This window comes from Meles meles, chromosome 3, assembly GCF_922984935.1.
Source record: "Meles meles chromosome 3, mMelMel3.1 paternal haplotype, whole genome shotgun sequence".
NCBI lineage: Eukaryota > Metazoa > Chordata > Mammalia > Carnivora > Mustelidae > Meles > Meles meles.
The window spans coordinates 145,301,435-145,317,405 of NC_060068.1; the positions used below are offsets into that span (position 1 = coordinate 145,301,435).

Below are 15,971 nucleotides of genomic sequence, written 5' to 3' on the forward strand. Positions count from 1 at the left end.
CCATTAGGAGAAGATATGTAGTAATACGGATTCTGTGGCTTTTGTGTCAAGTTTGCAAAAGACTAATCACATTGCTATATTGTGTACAGGAAACACCACAGACACACTTTATTTGCTTTTGTTTTTTCCTTTTAGACCATCAAAGTGAAAACCTACCAAGGAGCTAAAAAAAAAGTTGGACCTTTGGAAGAAATACTACTCTTGGATAAAATTTATGTACTTAAATCACAGCAGTCCCATTCTTCTTTGAATCATTAGAAAAAAATTCATAGAGGAGACAGGATGCTCCTTTACCTTGACGTAAATACACAGCTGATGCACAAGATAAGAAAGAATTATACCCAAAATACCAAACCTCTGACCTCAAATCAGTGTACAGGATATACCATATATTGGATATTCAGAATATTCTTTTACTCTCTCAGCTATTTCTCTTATCACTTTAATGACTGTTGCCTGAAAACAGCTTTTTAAAAATGGGTTTAAGCTAGACATCTCATAAATTACTAGAGTCAACAAAGGTGTTTACTCTGGAGGAGACGAAAACACTTTTGTCTAATGAGTTTGTCCAATAATAGTCTTACAGAAATGCACACACCCTCAAGTTATTCATTTTAATAGGTTTATTCTGAGGTAAATAAAAAAATACACAATGCAATATACCTTATGTCAGGCCATGCTGAAAACTTTATTGGAGTGATAGGAGACCGTTTCAGGGCAGTAGTTACTATATACAATATTTTTCTTTTTAATCAAATGGATACGATTCTTCACACCGTTAACAATTTTACACCCTCACAGTAGTAATACACAATAGACCATTCTCTTCAGAGGCCGATGTTTCCTGATGAAGAAAGCAGAGAGAGAGAGAGCGGTCGCATCCTGCAATCAGGCCAAGAGGTGTCGGAATTAAATGCGAAGTATCAGGATGTCCTGTGTGAAATGATTCCAGTATGAAGAAGATCTGATGTGTTGCTGCTTCAGAGGATTGTTTTTACTTGAGACAAAGTGTACTAAATCTAGCAAATTAGCCCTAGCTAATAAGCAAGTAAGAATATATTTTTATTTAATCAACAATTTACTCGTGCAAAGTACATGTGTTCATATGGTGTGTGGATACAATGTGGTCTAAGGAAGCTTGTGGTTATTTTGAGGAGGAAGGATGTATATATAAAAGATAAATAGCTTCATTTCCTCTCCCCCTCCATTTTTTTTTTTTTCTGTCTCTCAAGATGCAAGATGCCTCAGGGGGGCATGACAGGAAGACTGCCTGCCACCTGGTACTGGACTACCACGCTACAGTGTCTCAGAAAGCCACGATCAGTTTCTGTGTGGGGGACGTGTCTTCCCTTCTGCTTGGCGGCTACTCTGTGGAGGAACAATGATGTTTAGTTTTCCTCATTCAATCTCTTTCTTTAAAAATGGGGGTGGGAACTAGTAATGGCAACAGGGAATTGTTCAAGAGGACACCTGGCTTTCATTCTGTGTTACTTAAAGATTTCTCTTTAAAATTTTGTTCTCCATGTATATGCACAGATCATGCTGAAATAAAAGATTAAGCACTGAGTCTCAGTTTTCTGCAGAAGAGCTTCTAAAATTCCACTTAGTCTTTTTTTTTTTTTTTCCATAAAGATGTGACTTGAAGTATGGTGAAATCAAATATCATCATAGTTGGGAATGTTACTGGTCCCTAGTGTACTGCCAGGGTTTCTGTGGTGTGTCAGATAATTAAAGGATTTCTAAGTCTCAACTCACCAGAAGAAAACATGCAACCATGCAAGGTCCTGCAAGGGGCACGAGGCTTGTAATGGCCTTGCCAAGAAGTTCCAGATCAAAACAAAACATCTCCAGTGTGCACTTGAGAATAAAAGAGACCGAATGGAGGGCAGAAGGCAGAAAGATACTGCAAATGGGCTCTGGCTCCTGCTGCCAGTCCTCATAGCATGGATATTCTCCAGCCAGTAGCAGGAGGCAAATGCAAGGAAGTCTTAGGTAAAGTTCTGCACTCATTAGTTATGGGAGAAAGGTTTTGATACATTTAAAAAGGCAAAAAAAAAAAAAAAAAAAAGACGCTGACCTCAAAGCAGAGTACGTCTGAAAATGATAACTTACTTTTGCATATTTTTCAGTATGGCAAATTTTCAGCAAGAAGTGCTTACATGTATATCTGATATGGGGTGGGGCCAGGCTGATCTGGGGTGCCATGAATTCAGGGGTTAAGCTCAGGCCTTTCATACAGCAGAAGTATGTATCCACTCCCATCAGTTACGACCTGGACCTCCAGGTGCCAGATGTCGCAGGGGACAATGCAGTTGGGGCTTAGGAGCTGACACAGGCTTCTTCATGTTTCCTCAAGGTAGATGGTTAAAGGCTGCTACTTGGAATTTTTAAATTCAAGGTTAAATTTTAATATGAGGATCAAGGGGGATGCCTGGGTGGCTCAGTCAGTTAAGTGGCTGCCTTCGGCTCAGGTCATGATCCCAGGGTCCTGGGATTGAGTCCCGCATCTGGCTCCTTGCTCAGCAGAGAGCCTGCTTCTCTCTCTCCCTCTGCCTGCCACTCTGCCTGTTTGTGTTCTCTCTCTCTCCCTGTGTCAAAAAAATAAATAAAAATCTTTAAAAAAAAATGAGGATCATGGATATGGACTTGTTCACCAGATCACAATGTTAGGTGTTAGTTCTATTTTTATTGTTTTACATAATTGCACAATAGCGCTTCCATTTGGGAAACAGAATGGAGCCCTTTTGTAATGCACGGCAGAGTTAACATCAGAAGTTCTGTGCAGGAGAGGTTTAGGGACAGCAGTTTGGTATGAAAGGGGTTGCCGAGTGGACTCGTCTTGAAGCTGTGTTTGCATTAAAAAAAAAAATCTGTTGTTTACAGTTAAATCATGTTGAAAAACAGCTTCAGTCTGAAGATTTTTGAGCCCTCTTTTAATTTTTTGGATTATTACGTCCATGGGTGAGGATGGAGCTTGTGGGGTGCTGATGGCTACATCCTACAAACCCTTCCTTCAACTCTTGGCATAGATGCTGAGTGTCCCACAAAGGTTGGCAAATTTAAAGATATTCCTTCCCTGAAGTACAAGGCATTTTGTCCCTATTACATTATGCCTATATCATGTCATGCCTTTATAGTATCACAGAAGACCTGAGGACTGAAATTCTGTATAAATGATCAGTTCACTGAAGCTGGTATTCACAGCAAACAGAGAGGACATGTAAACAGGTTTTCCTCCAATAGTCTTCTGGAAAATCTCCCTTGGGGGTGGGGTGGGGGGGAGATGACTAATGTAGAGGACTTGAGAAGAATTGAAAATAAAATGAAGGATGCAAAGGATATTATTTTGTTTAAAAAAAAAAAAGGAGTTGCCAGAAGTCTCTTTATTTGAACAATAACGTGACTGCACCAAGCACATGAATCATGCTTGGAGCCTGGGTCTTCCCTAGTTTTCTCAGTGTTGTGCCAAGCAAAATGGTTAATTTTCATGGAGCAGATTACCACATGTTTGACAAAGACATCTTCTATGAAAGCGCGCTGCCGGGAGCTGGAGGGGTGGCTGTTCCCCTTATAAGCTGTGGCCCTTGCAGGGGCTGCCTGGGGAGAATGTGGGCACAGCTTCCCAGGGCAGCTACAACCCAGCTTTGGTCAGACACTGTGCAACCACATTTGCTTTTGGAGCAGGTATTTGTTTTCCAATTGAGTCTAGATATTGGTTTTGTAAAAGGAAAAGAGAATATACATATCTATAGGTATTTACAGGTATTTGCTTGTGTAGGTACATTTATTATGGTTGAGAAAGCATCAAATTTTGCAAAAACATCTTCCCCTACAAGCCTCATTTCAAGTATACTGATGACATGGAAATATTTAGAGATTAAATTGCCTATGACTGTAAGGCTCCGAGAAAATAATTGAATAAATGGAACCACTGAATTTCAAATTGGATCATAGAAATTACAAATATTTGCAAAGGATGAACCTTCACAGTATTGTTTCAGGACTCTGGATTCCTAGAGAAAGTAAAAGTTTCTTTGTGGTTGTGAAAGTCTGATTTTCATTGTGTCACCCTATATTTTCTTGATTTCAACTCCTTGCTTCTCCTGAAAGTCTATATCATTTTGTTAATATTAAAGGAAGGCTATAATTCTAGAAATTGAAGTTGAAGAATGAGGGATAGAATTATGTCTGCTGGGCTTGAGATGAGCATTTAAAACATAATTTGAAAGATGATTATACTGTGTATATTTATGCATTATATATACCTAACATGTTATATCTATCTCTGTATCATTGTATCTCTGCATCTATCTGTTTATCTATCATCTATTATTGTCATCTAATCTATTTCAATGGTATGCTGAAGTCAGCTTATACTGGTTCGTGAGAGCTGACAGATCAATTTTTAGGAGTTTTGCAAGCTGGTTAGGGTTATATTAGTAGCTTGAAAATGGCCATGGCAAGACTATTTAAATCATGGAGATTGGCAAATGATACAAATCAGGGATTTTCTTTCCTCCTGGAGAGCTAGTGTTGAATAATTTACCAATATACCATTCTAAGTTTGCTCCGGAAAGGGACTTCATACATATTTTAGTTCACAATGGAAGAAATAATCAATTTTATAAAATACCAATGTAAAAAAAAATTTTTGGCATAAACTCATTGTCCTAAATAGCACTCACTCCCCTTATTAAGTGCTTTAGAATAAAATGATTAGAGTTTGGTATATTTCTTAATCATTGACTATGTTTTAGAACATTCGTACTGTTGATTTATTATTTTAGTCAAAACTTCCACGTTTACTTCTTTTAGATAGTTGCAGAACTGTCACTAAAGTTAAATATTAATGAAAATGAATGAATTAATTAATGAAAATGGATGAATCAGACTTTTCTTGTTGGTGTAGCTTTTGTGTCTATTTTTTTGTCATTTTGTCAAACCCTGCCATTTGGTATTACTGAGGTATTTTGTATTTAATTTGTGTCCATTCGTGTGTGTGTGTGTGTGTGTACATGTGTGTTTACACATTACACATACAGATGCTCACACATATACACACATGAAGCCCAACAAATAATAGTATCAGGGAAAAGGGATATCTGGTTCATTAAACATTCTGTTTGAAAACTGGGAACGACTTCTGTTAAAAACTGTGCCAGGCTTATATGTAGCTATTTGATCTGTCCCAATGGTTCCTCCTCTTTTTTCGAAATGTCATTGTTTCCATCTTTCCCTTCCAGGTTAACATCATATTTGGTTGAAATGTGCACATTCCTGTAACATCGTATTGGGTTGAAATGTGCACATTCACTGAAACAGGATGCTTAACAGTCCTAGAGGCCAAGTGTGAATTTAAGTTTATCTGTTTGATTGACTTCTAAGAATGTGCTGATTTTGGAGCTGAGCTGCCAATAGGCTGTGCAATGTGGTGGCTCAGAATAAGAGAGACCTGAATTCTGTCGGGCAAAGAAAGAACAGGTAGGAAGAATGATTTCCGAACCTGGAGATAGGCTGTGGGGATGAAGGAAATTCCCGAAGTGGACATTTCAGAACAACCACTGCAAGAGGGTATCACATCTCTGGAAGGACTGAGCCTTTCTTCTTGTATTGATGACCGGGACACTCCCCAGTGCATGATTTTGATTGTCAGGATCTTAGATGTAGATGCAGACAGCCACGAGGGAGCCGACTCTGAGTCCTCAGAGAATTCCTTGGAAATTAGTTTTAAAAATTAAACCTATGGCATTTAATCTCCCTTGATTTGATGCTTTGGAGAAAAGTAGAGTCCAGGACTTTCTGTGTACGGTGCTGGTCTTGTGATGGTCAGCCAGGTGGAGAGATGGAGTTGTTGCAGGAATATCAGCAAATTTTACAGCAGTAGTTCACACATGCGGCTATGATACATTCATCCATTGTTATTTTCCCAAGAAACGGAGCAACCTATGAGCTTGTGCTACAGTAGAGTCTGATGCACCATGATGATTACTTCAGGAGCACAGAAGCTCATACAGAGGTGTGATATCTTTCTCTTGGTGCAAGGTTTCAAACCTAAGATTCTTTAAAATACATTTCTGGAGTTCTATTTAAATATTGATATGCCACACTAAAAATACAGTGGCTTCTTGCTAAAAATGCAATACTATAATAGAATGTTGCCTTTCATAAAAATAAGAAATGTGTTTGGAAAATTAAATACCTTAAAAAAATTAAAATAAACATACTCTCACAGCTTGAGGGTTTAAATGAACCACGTGCCAGGGAGTTGAGAAAACTCCTACTTTTGGTTACATTCTGGACCCCTAACGTTCAAAAGCTGCCCAGCAAAGATGAGTTGGGCATTTCTGTGGGCATCTGCTGTCATGTTCCATTCAGAAACCATCTTAGCATATCCCACACACAACAGGGCTTTTCATTACAAGTCACTAGTATGCCCCACAAAACTGCTGTGAAGTGCTGTTTTCAGCATGAAAGTTTTGAGTTTTAGGGCTCATGTCAAAATTAAGCATGTCCTGTGAAAGAATAATCCATTCAGTGAGCTGTCTTTAAACAAGTCTATCTTCATTTTCCACCAGCTCAATGGTTTCCAAACACTTTGGGAGAAAAATAAACAAGCAAACAAACAAACAAACAACTTTCCAAGTACAGACCCCAACACAAAGATGTTGAATGTATTCTCTATGACTTAATTCTATTTTCAGTCCATATTTTATATATACTCTATCGAGGAAAATTTTCTCATTTGAATAGAGAGAAATGATCTTTTTCGGTTAATTCCTTTCTTGTCATTTACAAATGTTGACTATCATGCTGAATGTGGATATCCATCAGGAATCAATGGAAAAAGCTTAATTTATCAATGATTATAAAAATCTTTTTATGCATTTCTTAAATACTCTGGATGCTGATTTAATATATAAACATATTTGTATAAGTTATTCTTCATCTTCAAAACACTTTGTAATTTTACTTAAATAACACAAAATGAGTAATTATTTAAAAATACTTTTCATCATTTTATAAAATATATCTTTATGGTATTGTTTTGGATCTTCCTTGATTTGTCATTTTCCAAGTGATTAATCCCTGATGGATTACATAAAGTTATGTGACTATGTCTTAAATTTCTTGTCACATAATTGAGGCAAACCTGAGGATAGATAATCGAATAACTGTTATTTTTTTCTCCTGTAAAATACGTCATTTCTCCATTTTCTTCTTTAGTGGTCTTTTGAAGAATCCAATCTGTTGAAAAAATATCAAGCATAACACAATTAATTATTTGAATTTAGGTAATAAATAGTAATTTCCTCAGATAAAATTTAATACTATGTCAGTGCTTCTGGGCATACAGATAATTAATATAATTGAGATTTTTTTTTCACTGACCTCTTAAGTAATACTGAATGTCAAGAAATAATATTTATTAAATTGCTTCATTTTAAACTTTTTTGTTGGTTAAATATATCATATCTCCTAGTAAAAACGAGTACACGTGGTGAACTAACTTAGAGATTCTGTGAAAATATTTGGGAAGACATACAAACTAGAGTTAGCTGGCACTGAATGGCACTTTGTCACTACCTTTTTTCTCAGGGATGTGGCAGAGAAATTCCATCAATTAACTGATGATCATAAATTGAGGTCATTGGAGGTGGGGGAATCTGGCACATAGACCATGCTGAAGGGTGGGGGAGACTTGAGTTGTCTGGATTAATTTTAAATGTGTTAGAATATCTGCTTTTATAGGCTTGACAGGAAGTGCCTCTTGAAAACATGCTGTATCACTTGGATATGAAAAGGAACTCACTGATCATAGAAGAAATTTCACATAGGGGTGAATGTGGGTGACTTTTTATTATACTGTTTAATTTGGATCATTATAAAATTATAAGTGTTTTATTTATTTCCTATTATACATTATAATAAAAATAAGTATCAGCACTGAAAGGGACCTTTGTAATAATCTCATCTAAAATGTGGGTATTTTAAATAAAAGGAAATTAAGGGTCCTAAAGAAGTGTATTTTTTAAGTCTATATATTTTTTTAAAGTTTCAGAACAGATTATAATAGTTCAGGCAGTGAGTTAATTCTTTGAAAGTATGGTACCTCCATATCATTTAATAATGAAGTTATGGTGAATTTTGCAAGGGAATGGTATATTTTAAAAAATCATTATTGAATAATTGAGGGCTTTATGGGATAAATGGTCAAAAATATAGTTTTTAAAAAATTTATTATTATTTTTTATTATGTTATGTTAGTCACATACAGTATGTCATTAGTTTTTGATGTAGTGTTCCAAGATTCATTGTTAATGTAAAATACCCAATGCTCCATGAAATCTATCCCCTCCTTAACACCTACCACTGGGCCAACCCATCCCCCCACCCTCCTCCCCTCAAAAATGCAGTTTTAAGTTAAGGAAGGTAACTTCTTTATGTCTTCCACCATGACACAGATTTATGTCTTCCATTATGTCAGAATCTAGTTGGTGGTGGATAAGGAAAAGGTGACAACAGATAAATAAACATGAAAACACAACAAATGTCTCCTCTTCAAATGGCAGTTCTCTATGTCTCAGGGTTTCTTCCTTTGAGCCAAAAATAAAAGTTCTGGATTCACAAACTATCAGACCCCTTACCTTGGGCCTGCAGGTCCTGAGCTGAAAATAAATCAGACAAGGCTTTCACAGGAACAGGTGGTGAATATAAGACTTTTCTCTCTTTTGTCCCTCCCTGCTCTCTCTCTCTCTTGTGCTTTTCCTCTCAAGTCTTTTCGCATCTTTTCAACCTTCCTTTGCTTTCATATACTAAATGCACTATTTTATTTTATTTTTGAGATTTATTTATTTATTTGAGAGGAGAGAGAGAGAGAGAGCGCCAGTGGGGGTTGAGGAGAGGGGCAGAGGGTAGGAGAGAGAGAATCCCAAGCACACTCTCTGCTGAGCACAAAGCCCCATGCATGGCTCCATCTCAAAACCCTGCGATCATGACCCAAGCTGAAATCAAGAGTTGGATGCTCAACTGACTGAGCCACTCAGGCACCCCTAAGTGTTCTATTTTAAAATTTAATTGTGGGGGCGCCTAGGTGGCTCAGTGAGTTATGCCACTGCCTTCAGCTCGGGTCACGATCTCAGGTTCCTGGGATCGAGCCCCACATCAGGCTCTCTGATCAGCTGGGAGCCTGCTTCTCTCTCTTTCTCTCTGCCTGTCTCTCTGCCTACTTGTGATCTCTGCCAAATAAATAAATAAACTCTTTAAAAAAAAACAACCTTAATTTTGTTACCTGAACTTTTCCACTCAACTAATTCTATTAACGTGGGTTGTTAGTGAAGTTGGGTCATAAGACTGGAGAGTAGGTGAATACAGGACATAGCTTCAAACAGGCCGGAGCCAACACTGGACAAAATTAAAAACAAGCTAAGTTTGTTTCAGTGCCCAGACTTACAACTTTCACTTTCCTTCTCTGACTTTCCATATTTACTGATCAGTAAAGGCTAGATCTTATTTATGCTTATCCCTAGGTTCAAAACCCTATGGCAAAGGGTCAGATTCAAAAGTACCTGGTAGAAATTACGTGCTTACTGACTATAATAAGGAATAAATATTGAGTGGATAAATTTAACTAATATATAAAAGACTGGTGCTATTTCCCATCCACAGTCACCAAGGATATGTATATTGGATAAGGAATACAGCTTCGGGGTTAGTAAATAAATCATTAGTGATGGAACTTCAGGCATCAGTATGAAATCAAGTTAAGAAGGAAAAACGTTCTGCTTTCTTAGGGCTTCTCTGTGGGCTGAGTCTCATTTCATTCTGTTGGTCATATTGGTCTGATTGGGCTTCTCCCTCAGTGTGTGTTACTATATTCCAGAAGGTGTTTCTCCATCTATTTAAACCTGTGTCTCCTCAAAGCCTTCTCACTTCAATATTAACTACAGCAAGCTACCACTAAGATTTTGAAAAACTTTAATTTCTACCACGTGTGCTGCAAGGATAAATTATATAAAGACAGTGCTTTCTGAAATAGAGTCACAGATCCAGGAAGAATTTTTGGCCTGTTCCCTGTATGGAGCCTGGGAATTTCAATGAACTTCGAGTCAGATCTGGAAGAAGGAGGAAGAAGGGATAATCCTAAGGTTTCTGCTCAGAGTCTATTAAGTGTAAAAAGATCCCTGCCAGCTGTGTCCTAAACTACATGGGCAAGTGCAGTGCTCAGAATAGAAAAGCACACTGAAAGAAATCAACAGTAAGACACTCTCTGGAATAGAGGTGCACAGAAGTGAAGAAATAGTCTTTGTTTCAAGCACAACCTCAACATCACTAAGCCAGGGCTTGGGTACCACGGTGTGGTAAAGCCAGGTATTACAGACGGAACATTGATAACCCTCTGGAGTAGGAGAAGGGGCTGGAGGTTTGAGAAAGCAAGGAATTCTGTCTCGAGACTTTGCTGGAGAAAAGCTGCGGTTTCTGTTCACTAAACTAAATGCTACTGACCTACACCTTTAACATGGCTTTGTTTATCATCCTCCCTGAGTGTAATCCCCCCAAAAGAGGAAGTTAGGCATTGTAAGCCGGTGGAAAAGGGTAGCAACCTTTGGCAATTTGTGGGACAAAAATTTATTATTTAAACTATTTGATTAAAAGATAATTCTGCTGCTCAGGTATTAGAAAAATGAATATGTAACCACAACCCGTGTTTTTAACAGAGTTTAGCTACTTAATAAAACAGTTTGGTAAAATATAGGGTGGTATGATGTTAGAATGAATACCAATTTGATGTTTCATTGGAAAAAAACATTAAATTCAACTTTTTGATAGGATTTTACTCTCTACTAAATTTGTGTAAATGCTATCATCTCAGTTCTGCTTAATTTGAAAAGAATATAGCTAAGAGTTTGAAAAATCTCACACATCTCAGTATAAGCCAAATATTTACGTAAATATATGGATTTACCGAATAGAAATAGTTTTATGAGAGGATTTGAAATAGGAGTCAGTGAAACAGTAAGATTTCTCTTTCATCAACTGACTAATAAACATATCTTCTCTCACTCAGACACGCAGCTATTGCATAAAATGTGGCATATTTCATCGTATATTAAAGAAGTCTTAGTTTTTAAGATATATAGATATATGTATTTGGATAAGGTTCATCTTAACCATTCTATTATTTATATACTCTTAAACTGACATAAGAACTCATTTTGTTCTTTTTTTTTATAAAAGAGAGTTTTCATTCTTTACTTATAAAAGTAATGCATACTTAATTTACAATTCTCAGTGTTATAGGCATATAAAGGTCTTTTGCAATCCTAATCCCCAGAGAGATCCATCATGATTTTTGGATTTGTTTATTTATTTTTTTCTTTTACAAAACTTGGATTGAGTTGTGCACAATGTTTGGGATACACATTTTTCTTTTTTCTTGGTTATCATCTCAATATTTTAAATGGCTGTGTAATACTATATTACACAGCATGGATAAATGATAATTTATTTCACCAATTTGCTGTTGCTGGTTGAAATAGAAAGTCAAAGGAACTTTGGGGCTTACCTTCCACAGGGCTAATATGAGCAGCATTAATAGCAATAATCCAGCAAAAGCACTCAACAGGATGACCCATAATGGTACTCTGCCCGGCAGTCCATCTTTGGATATTTGAATAGCAAACTGAAATTTATTTAAAAAGACTGTTAACATTGATAAACACCTATTATATGTCCTGGTACATGGAATTCTTGTAGGCTGTAATTTTCTACCAAACAATGTACTTAATCTGATTACTACATACAGAGAAAACCTTGAGTTTACATTTAAAAATGCCCTTCATCTATTCAAAATCTCTAAGCATGTCAAATTTGTTATTACCCCAAATATTTATAATCTTATGCTTTAGAAATGCATACATAAAGAGCAAACTGTCTATGAATCAGAGTGCTTGGGAGTAGAGGTGCATTTAACTCACTGAGAATCCAAAATATTGTATATTTTAAAAATTTATTGATTGACTTTAGTGCATTATCATGACCATAAAATTTAGGCTGGAGTGTTACCACAGGTCGCTGACATACAAAACCTGAGCAGGTCTTCTTCTAATTTTCATGTGCTTTATTTTTTGTCTACAAATTTATATAAAAATTTCCTACAGTAAATTGTACAAATCTCAAGTGTACAGGTAACATAAATTTTTGCACATATATGCATCCCTACGTGCTTTTAATTAGACAACATTGTCTCTGCCAGTCGACTGATCTTCAGTCTATACATTAGGTCTTAACTGAAGGAGAACTTCGAGGTAAAAAGCTGTTAGGTTAATGCAGCTACTCCATGCGGCCCCCAAACCATGGTGAGACTTGTCTGCCCTGGGTCTCATTCCTAGGTTTCTAAGAAAAAAAGACTAATTCAGGGTAGATCTCAAGATGAATAATAGTTCAAGTTTCTATGTTTGCTGGTCACAGGGACCACCTCAATTCCTAAAGTTAGAGGGAAGACTGGAGGTAAAAAAGGTAAAAAAGGGAACGGGGAGATATTTACATATATCTCTGGATATATGTATATATATATGTATATATGGATACTGATACAAACTCTTCAGATGGCTCCATGTGGGTCACTGCTGATGCTTTGGGAACACAGAGCTGGCATGCGTGTACATATGTACAGAATAAGGTCTTTTAGGACAGATTTTAAATACATCTAAAACAATTCCTTGAACTGACAGATACAGAAGCTGAAATCTGGATGGGATCAGGGACTTCTCTAAGATCACGCAATTACAAAATGATCAGTTTTAGTAATTTTAACAATGTAGGTATAATTTTCTTTTAGGATAAAATGTTGAATGATAGTTCCAAGGGTAGTTTTAAACTAACATTTAGGGGAAATGGAGCTAATTATAAAATTTCAACGAAACATATCTAGGAAACAAAAGTACTCTTTTCCAATATTATTCATACTCACTTTGGGGGTGATGTTTACTGGTAAAATTTTGGCTTCTCTGCATGTGGAACAACTTTGCATTTATCAGTGTTCTTTATAATGTAAGTAAATATTATATGCTTATATTCTTTTACCCGGGGTCATTGACATTGGAACTACTTGAGATAAGTATTAATTTGAAATAAGAAAATTTTAAACAATATCTGAATGTTAGGTAGCTTCCAAATAAAATTATATGACTCATACTAGCCACATGGGATATTTAAACTCCCCCATGAAAAGAGGAGAAATGTTTACATATCCACATCTGTAACAAGTACTCTGGCCTTATTTTATAATGAAGCAGGAGGGAAAAAACCTTAAACCATTTTGTTTTTCCCAAGGACTGAAGTGTGAATTTGTAGGAGGAAATAATATTTCATTTTTGCTTCTGACTTCCCAATGACTGAATGAAGAAAACCTTTCAAAATTTACATTTATTTCTGAAGTGTACAGTCACTTTCTATAAAGTGTTTTTCAGGTCTGCTCTTCAGATATCAACTGCATTTTATAATGTCAGTTTTTAAGGAGGAAAATTACAAATGCATCTTTTGTTATCAAGGTGAAAGTAAAAACACCAGTTTACTGTGATAGTTACAAGCAGTAAAGTCAAACATGGCATGTTAATTGTAAATATCATGGTTTTCCCCAGTTTCTTACAAAGAAGACTGAAATCACACTTGAAGTTAATTAAGTACAATTTAAAGCAAAAAGTATGTTACTTAGTGACTAGCTAGTCACTGCTTTAGGTTCTATTAGCAATTATAAAACATTATGTCACAAAATTCAGAGTGAAATGTATGTTTTCAAAACTTAGAGTTGCTCTTACCTCTCTTTTTTGATTGCCAGTACTTAAAATCAGTGATGTATTTTCACTCTGAAGGTCTGCCCTTACAGTAAGATTTAAGCTAGAAAAACGTGTCTGAAAAGCAAATAGAATTTATTTTCAATATATTATGCTAATCATAGTGAGAGCTAGTCATGTTTGAGCAGTGCAATTTTTAAAATTGAGATTTTCCTGAGAGATTTAAAACCACTGGTTTTATTAACATCCAAATGGAACTGGTGGTTTCAAAAGATGACCCATCCCTCTTCTCTCCACTCAAATTGTCACTTAGGTCCTTGTTATAGAATGCAGCAATTTTCTAAATAATTTTCTTTAGATTTAGCCTTAGCAAAAACAAACCTCAAACCCTGCCCCCTTTCATACAGCTAGATATGAAATAGCTACACTCTGGTAATGAAGTTTATATAGCAGCTTCTGTAGGATAAAATACAAAATTGCCAATATCCAACAGTTTGTGACTTATAAAAATTGCAACTTAATATTTTTAAATTATAAAAATTGCAACTTAAGTTTTGATCAAACCCCAAAAATGGAAATTTCATACAATTAACTGAATACTTCTACGAGAGAAAGAAACCATACAAAATACAATGGATTAAGTTTTAAAGTAGCTTGTTGTCAGACAGATTTGACTATTAGGAGCTAAAAAATATCTTCCTATTTTATATATATATATATACACATATACACATAAATACACATATTTATATATTTTATATATATACACATATTTATATATATACACACATATATTTATATATTTATATATATAAAGATTTATATATTTATATATAATATGTATTCCTATATATAATATATATTCATATATAAATATATATTCATATATAAATATATAAAAATATAAATTTATAAAAATATATAAATATATATGAATATAAATTCATATAGAAATATATTTCATTCATTCATATATAAATGTATAAAATATATTTCATTCATTCATTCATATGTAAATATATTTCATTCATTCATATATAAATATATAAAAATAAAATATATATAAATAAAATGTATATATACACACATATTTAAAATATATAAATGTGTATATGTAGTATATATAAATGTGTGTGTATATATATGTATATATATGTAAAGTCTGATCTAATACAAAAAATTCGCAATACGTGTTAGCTCTATTTGTAGTTAACGGTGTCAAGGAGTCAAGCATTGTCTCTCTATAATTCTTTGTCCCTTAACTGGGTTCTATAGTATTAAGATAAATGCAAACTTTGAAACTGTATAGGTGTTTATTTCTAGAGATACAAAAAAAATTGTAAGAGAGACTGAAAACAAAAGTATATATCTGGAATGGCACCTTGGAGATAACTTAGTTATGAATAAACAAGGAAAATGAGCCCCATTTGGTTGGTTAAGTAGAGCTGGGTTTGAACCACGTATTTTATACTTCCAGTTCTTTCTACAGAAGCACTGTACTTTGTATATACTAAGTAATGAACAAACATTGGTTAACATAATTCAATAATTCAATAATTGCAGAGAACAATGCAATCACTTACTTTTATAAAAGTTGGTTTCCATACGATAAGTGAAACATTCATTTGGGTCATGTCAGAAGGAATCAAATTACATGTAATAGTAGCAAATTTACACGTACTGCAGTCCTGTTTAAACGATCAGAGGTACATATTAGTACCTTTGTCATTTGACAAAAAGATACCATATGAAGATATTCTACAAGATAGCTATTTTTAGGTTGATATTGAATTTATTCACGTAAAAGGCGTGAGATAAAACTAGTACTTGTCTTGGTTATCTGTATTTACCGGAATTGTGCCTCTTTTGAGATCTTCAGGTTTGGATATAATTGTTTTCTTCCCAGAGTTGACGCCAAGAGGGTCCTGAAGGCTACTGGGTCTGCAGTTCGCATTCTAAGAAGTGAAAATATTTCTTTTATGAGAAAATGCCAGATGTCAGAGGGAGAAATGACCTGGTATAATAACATGAAGCATCTGAGTGACAGCCATTGTCACAGATGAAAGATCCATCTTCAGGAGTGTGCAATATGGAAGAAGCTATTCTGTAGTAGCCATATACACCGACTCCCAGGTAATAATGACTGTTAGCATGCTACTTTTGAATTGTAATAGATAT

At 35.3% G+C, this 15,971-nt stretch overlaps 1 protein-coding gene across 2 annotated transcripts in view; it reads right to left on the minus strand.

Moving 5' to 3' along the window:
* Positions 1 to 608: 608 nt before the first annotated feature.
* Positions 609 to 15,971, minus strand: part of ITGA1 (integrin subunit alpha 1) — a 168,420-nt gene continuing 153,057 nt past the window's right edge. For both annotated transcript variants that reach the window (XM_045998899.1, XM_045998900.1), the window contains 5 exons: positions 15,644 to 15,748; positions 15,377 to 15,481; positions 13,818 to 13,910; positions 11,564 to 11,680; positions 609 to 7,245 (listed from right to left, as the gene is read on the minus strand). In XM_045998899.1, the coding sequence (XP_045854855.1) occupies positions 7,201 to 7,245; positions 11,564 to 11,680; positions 13,818 to 13,910; positions 15,377 to 15,481; positions 15,644 to 15,748 (465 nt within the window). In that variant the 3' untranslated portion in view covers positions 609 to 7,200. The remainder of the gene's footprint in view (positions 7,246 to 11,563; positions 11,681 to 13,817; positions 13,911 to 15,376; positions 15,482 to 15,643; positions 15,749 to 15,971) is intronic.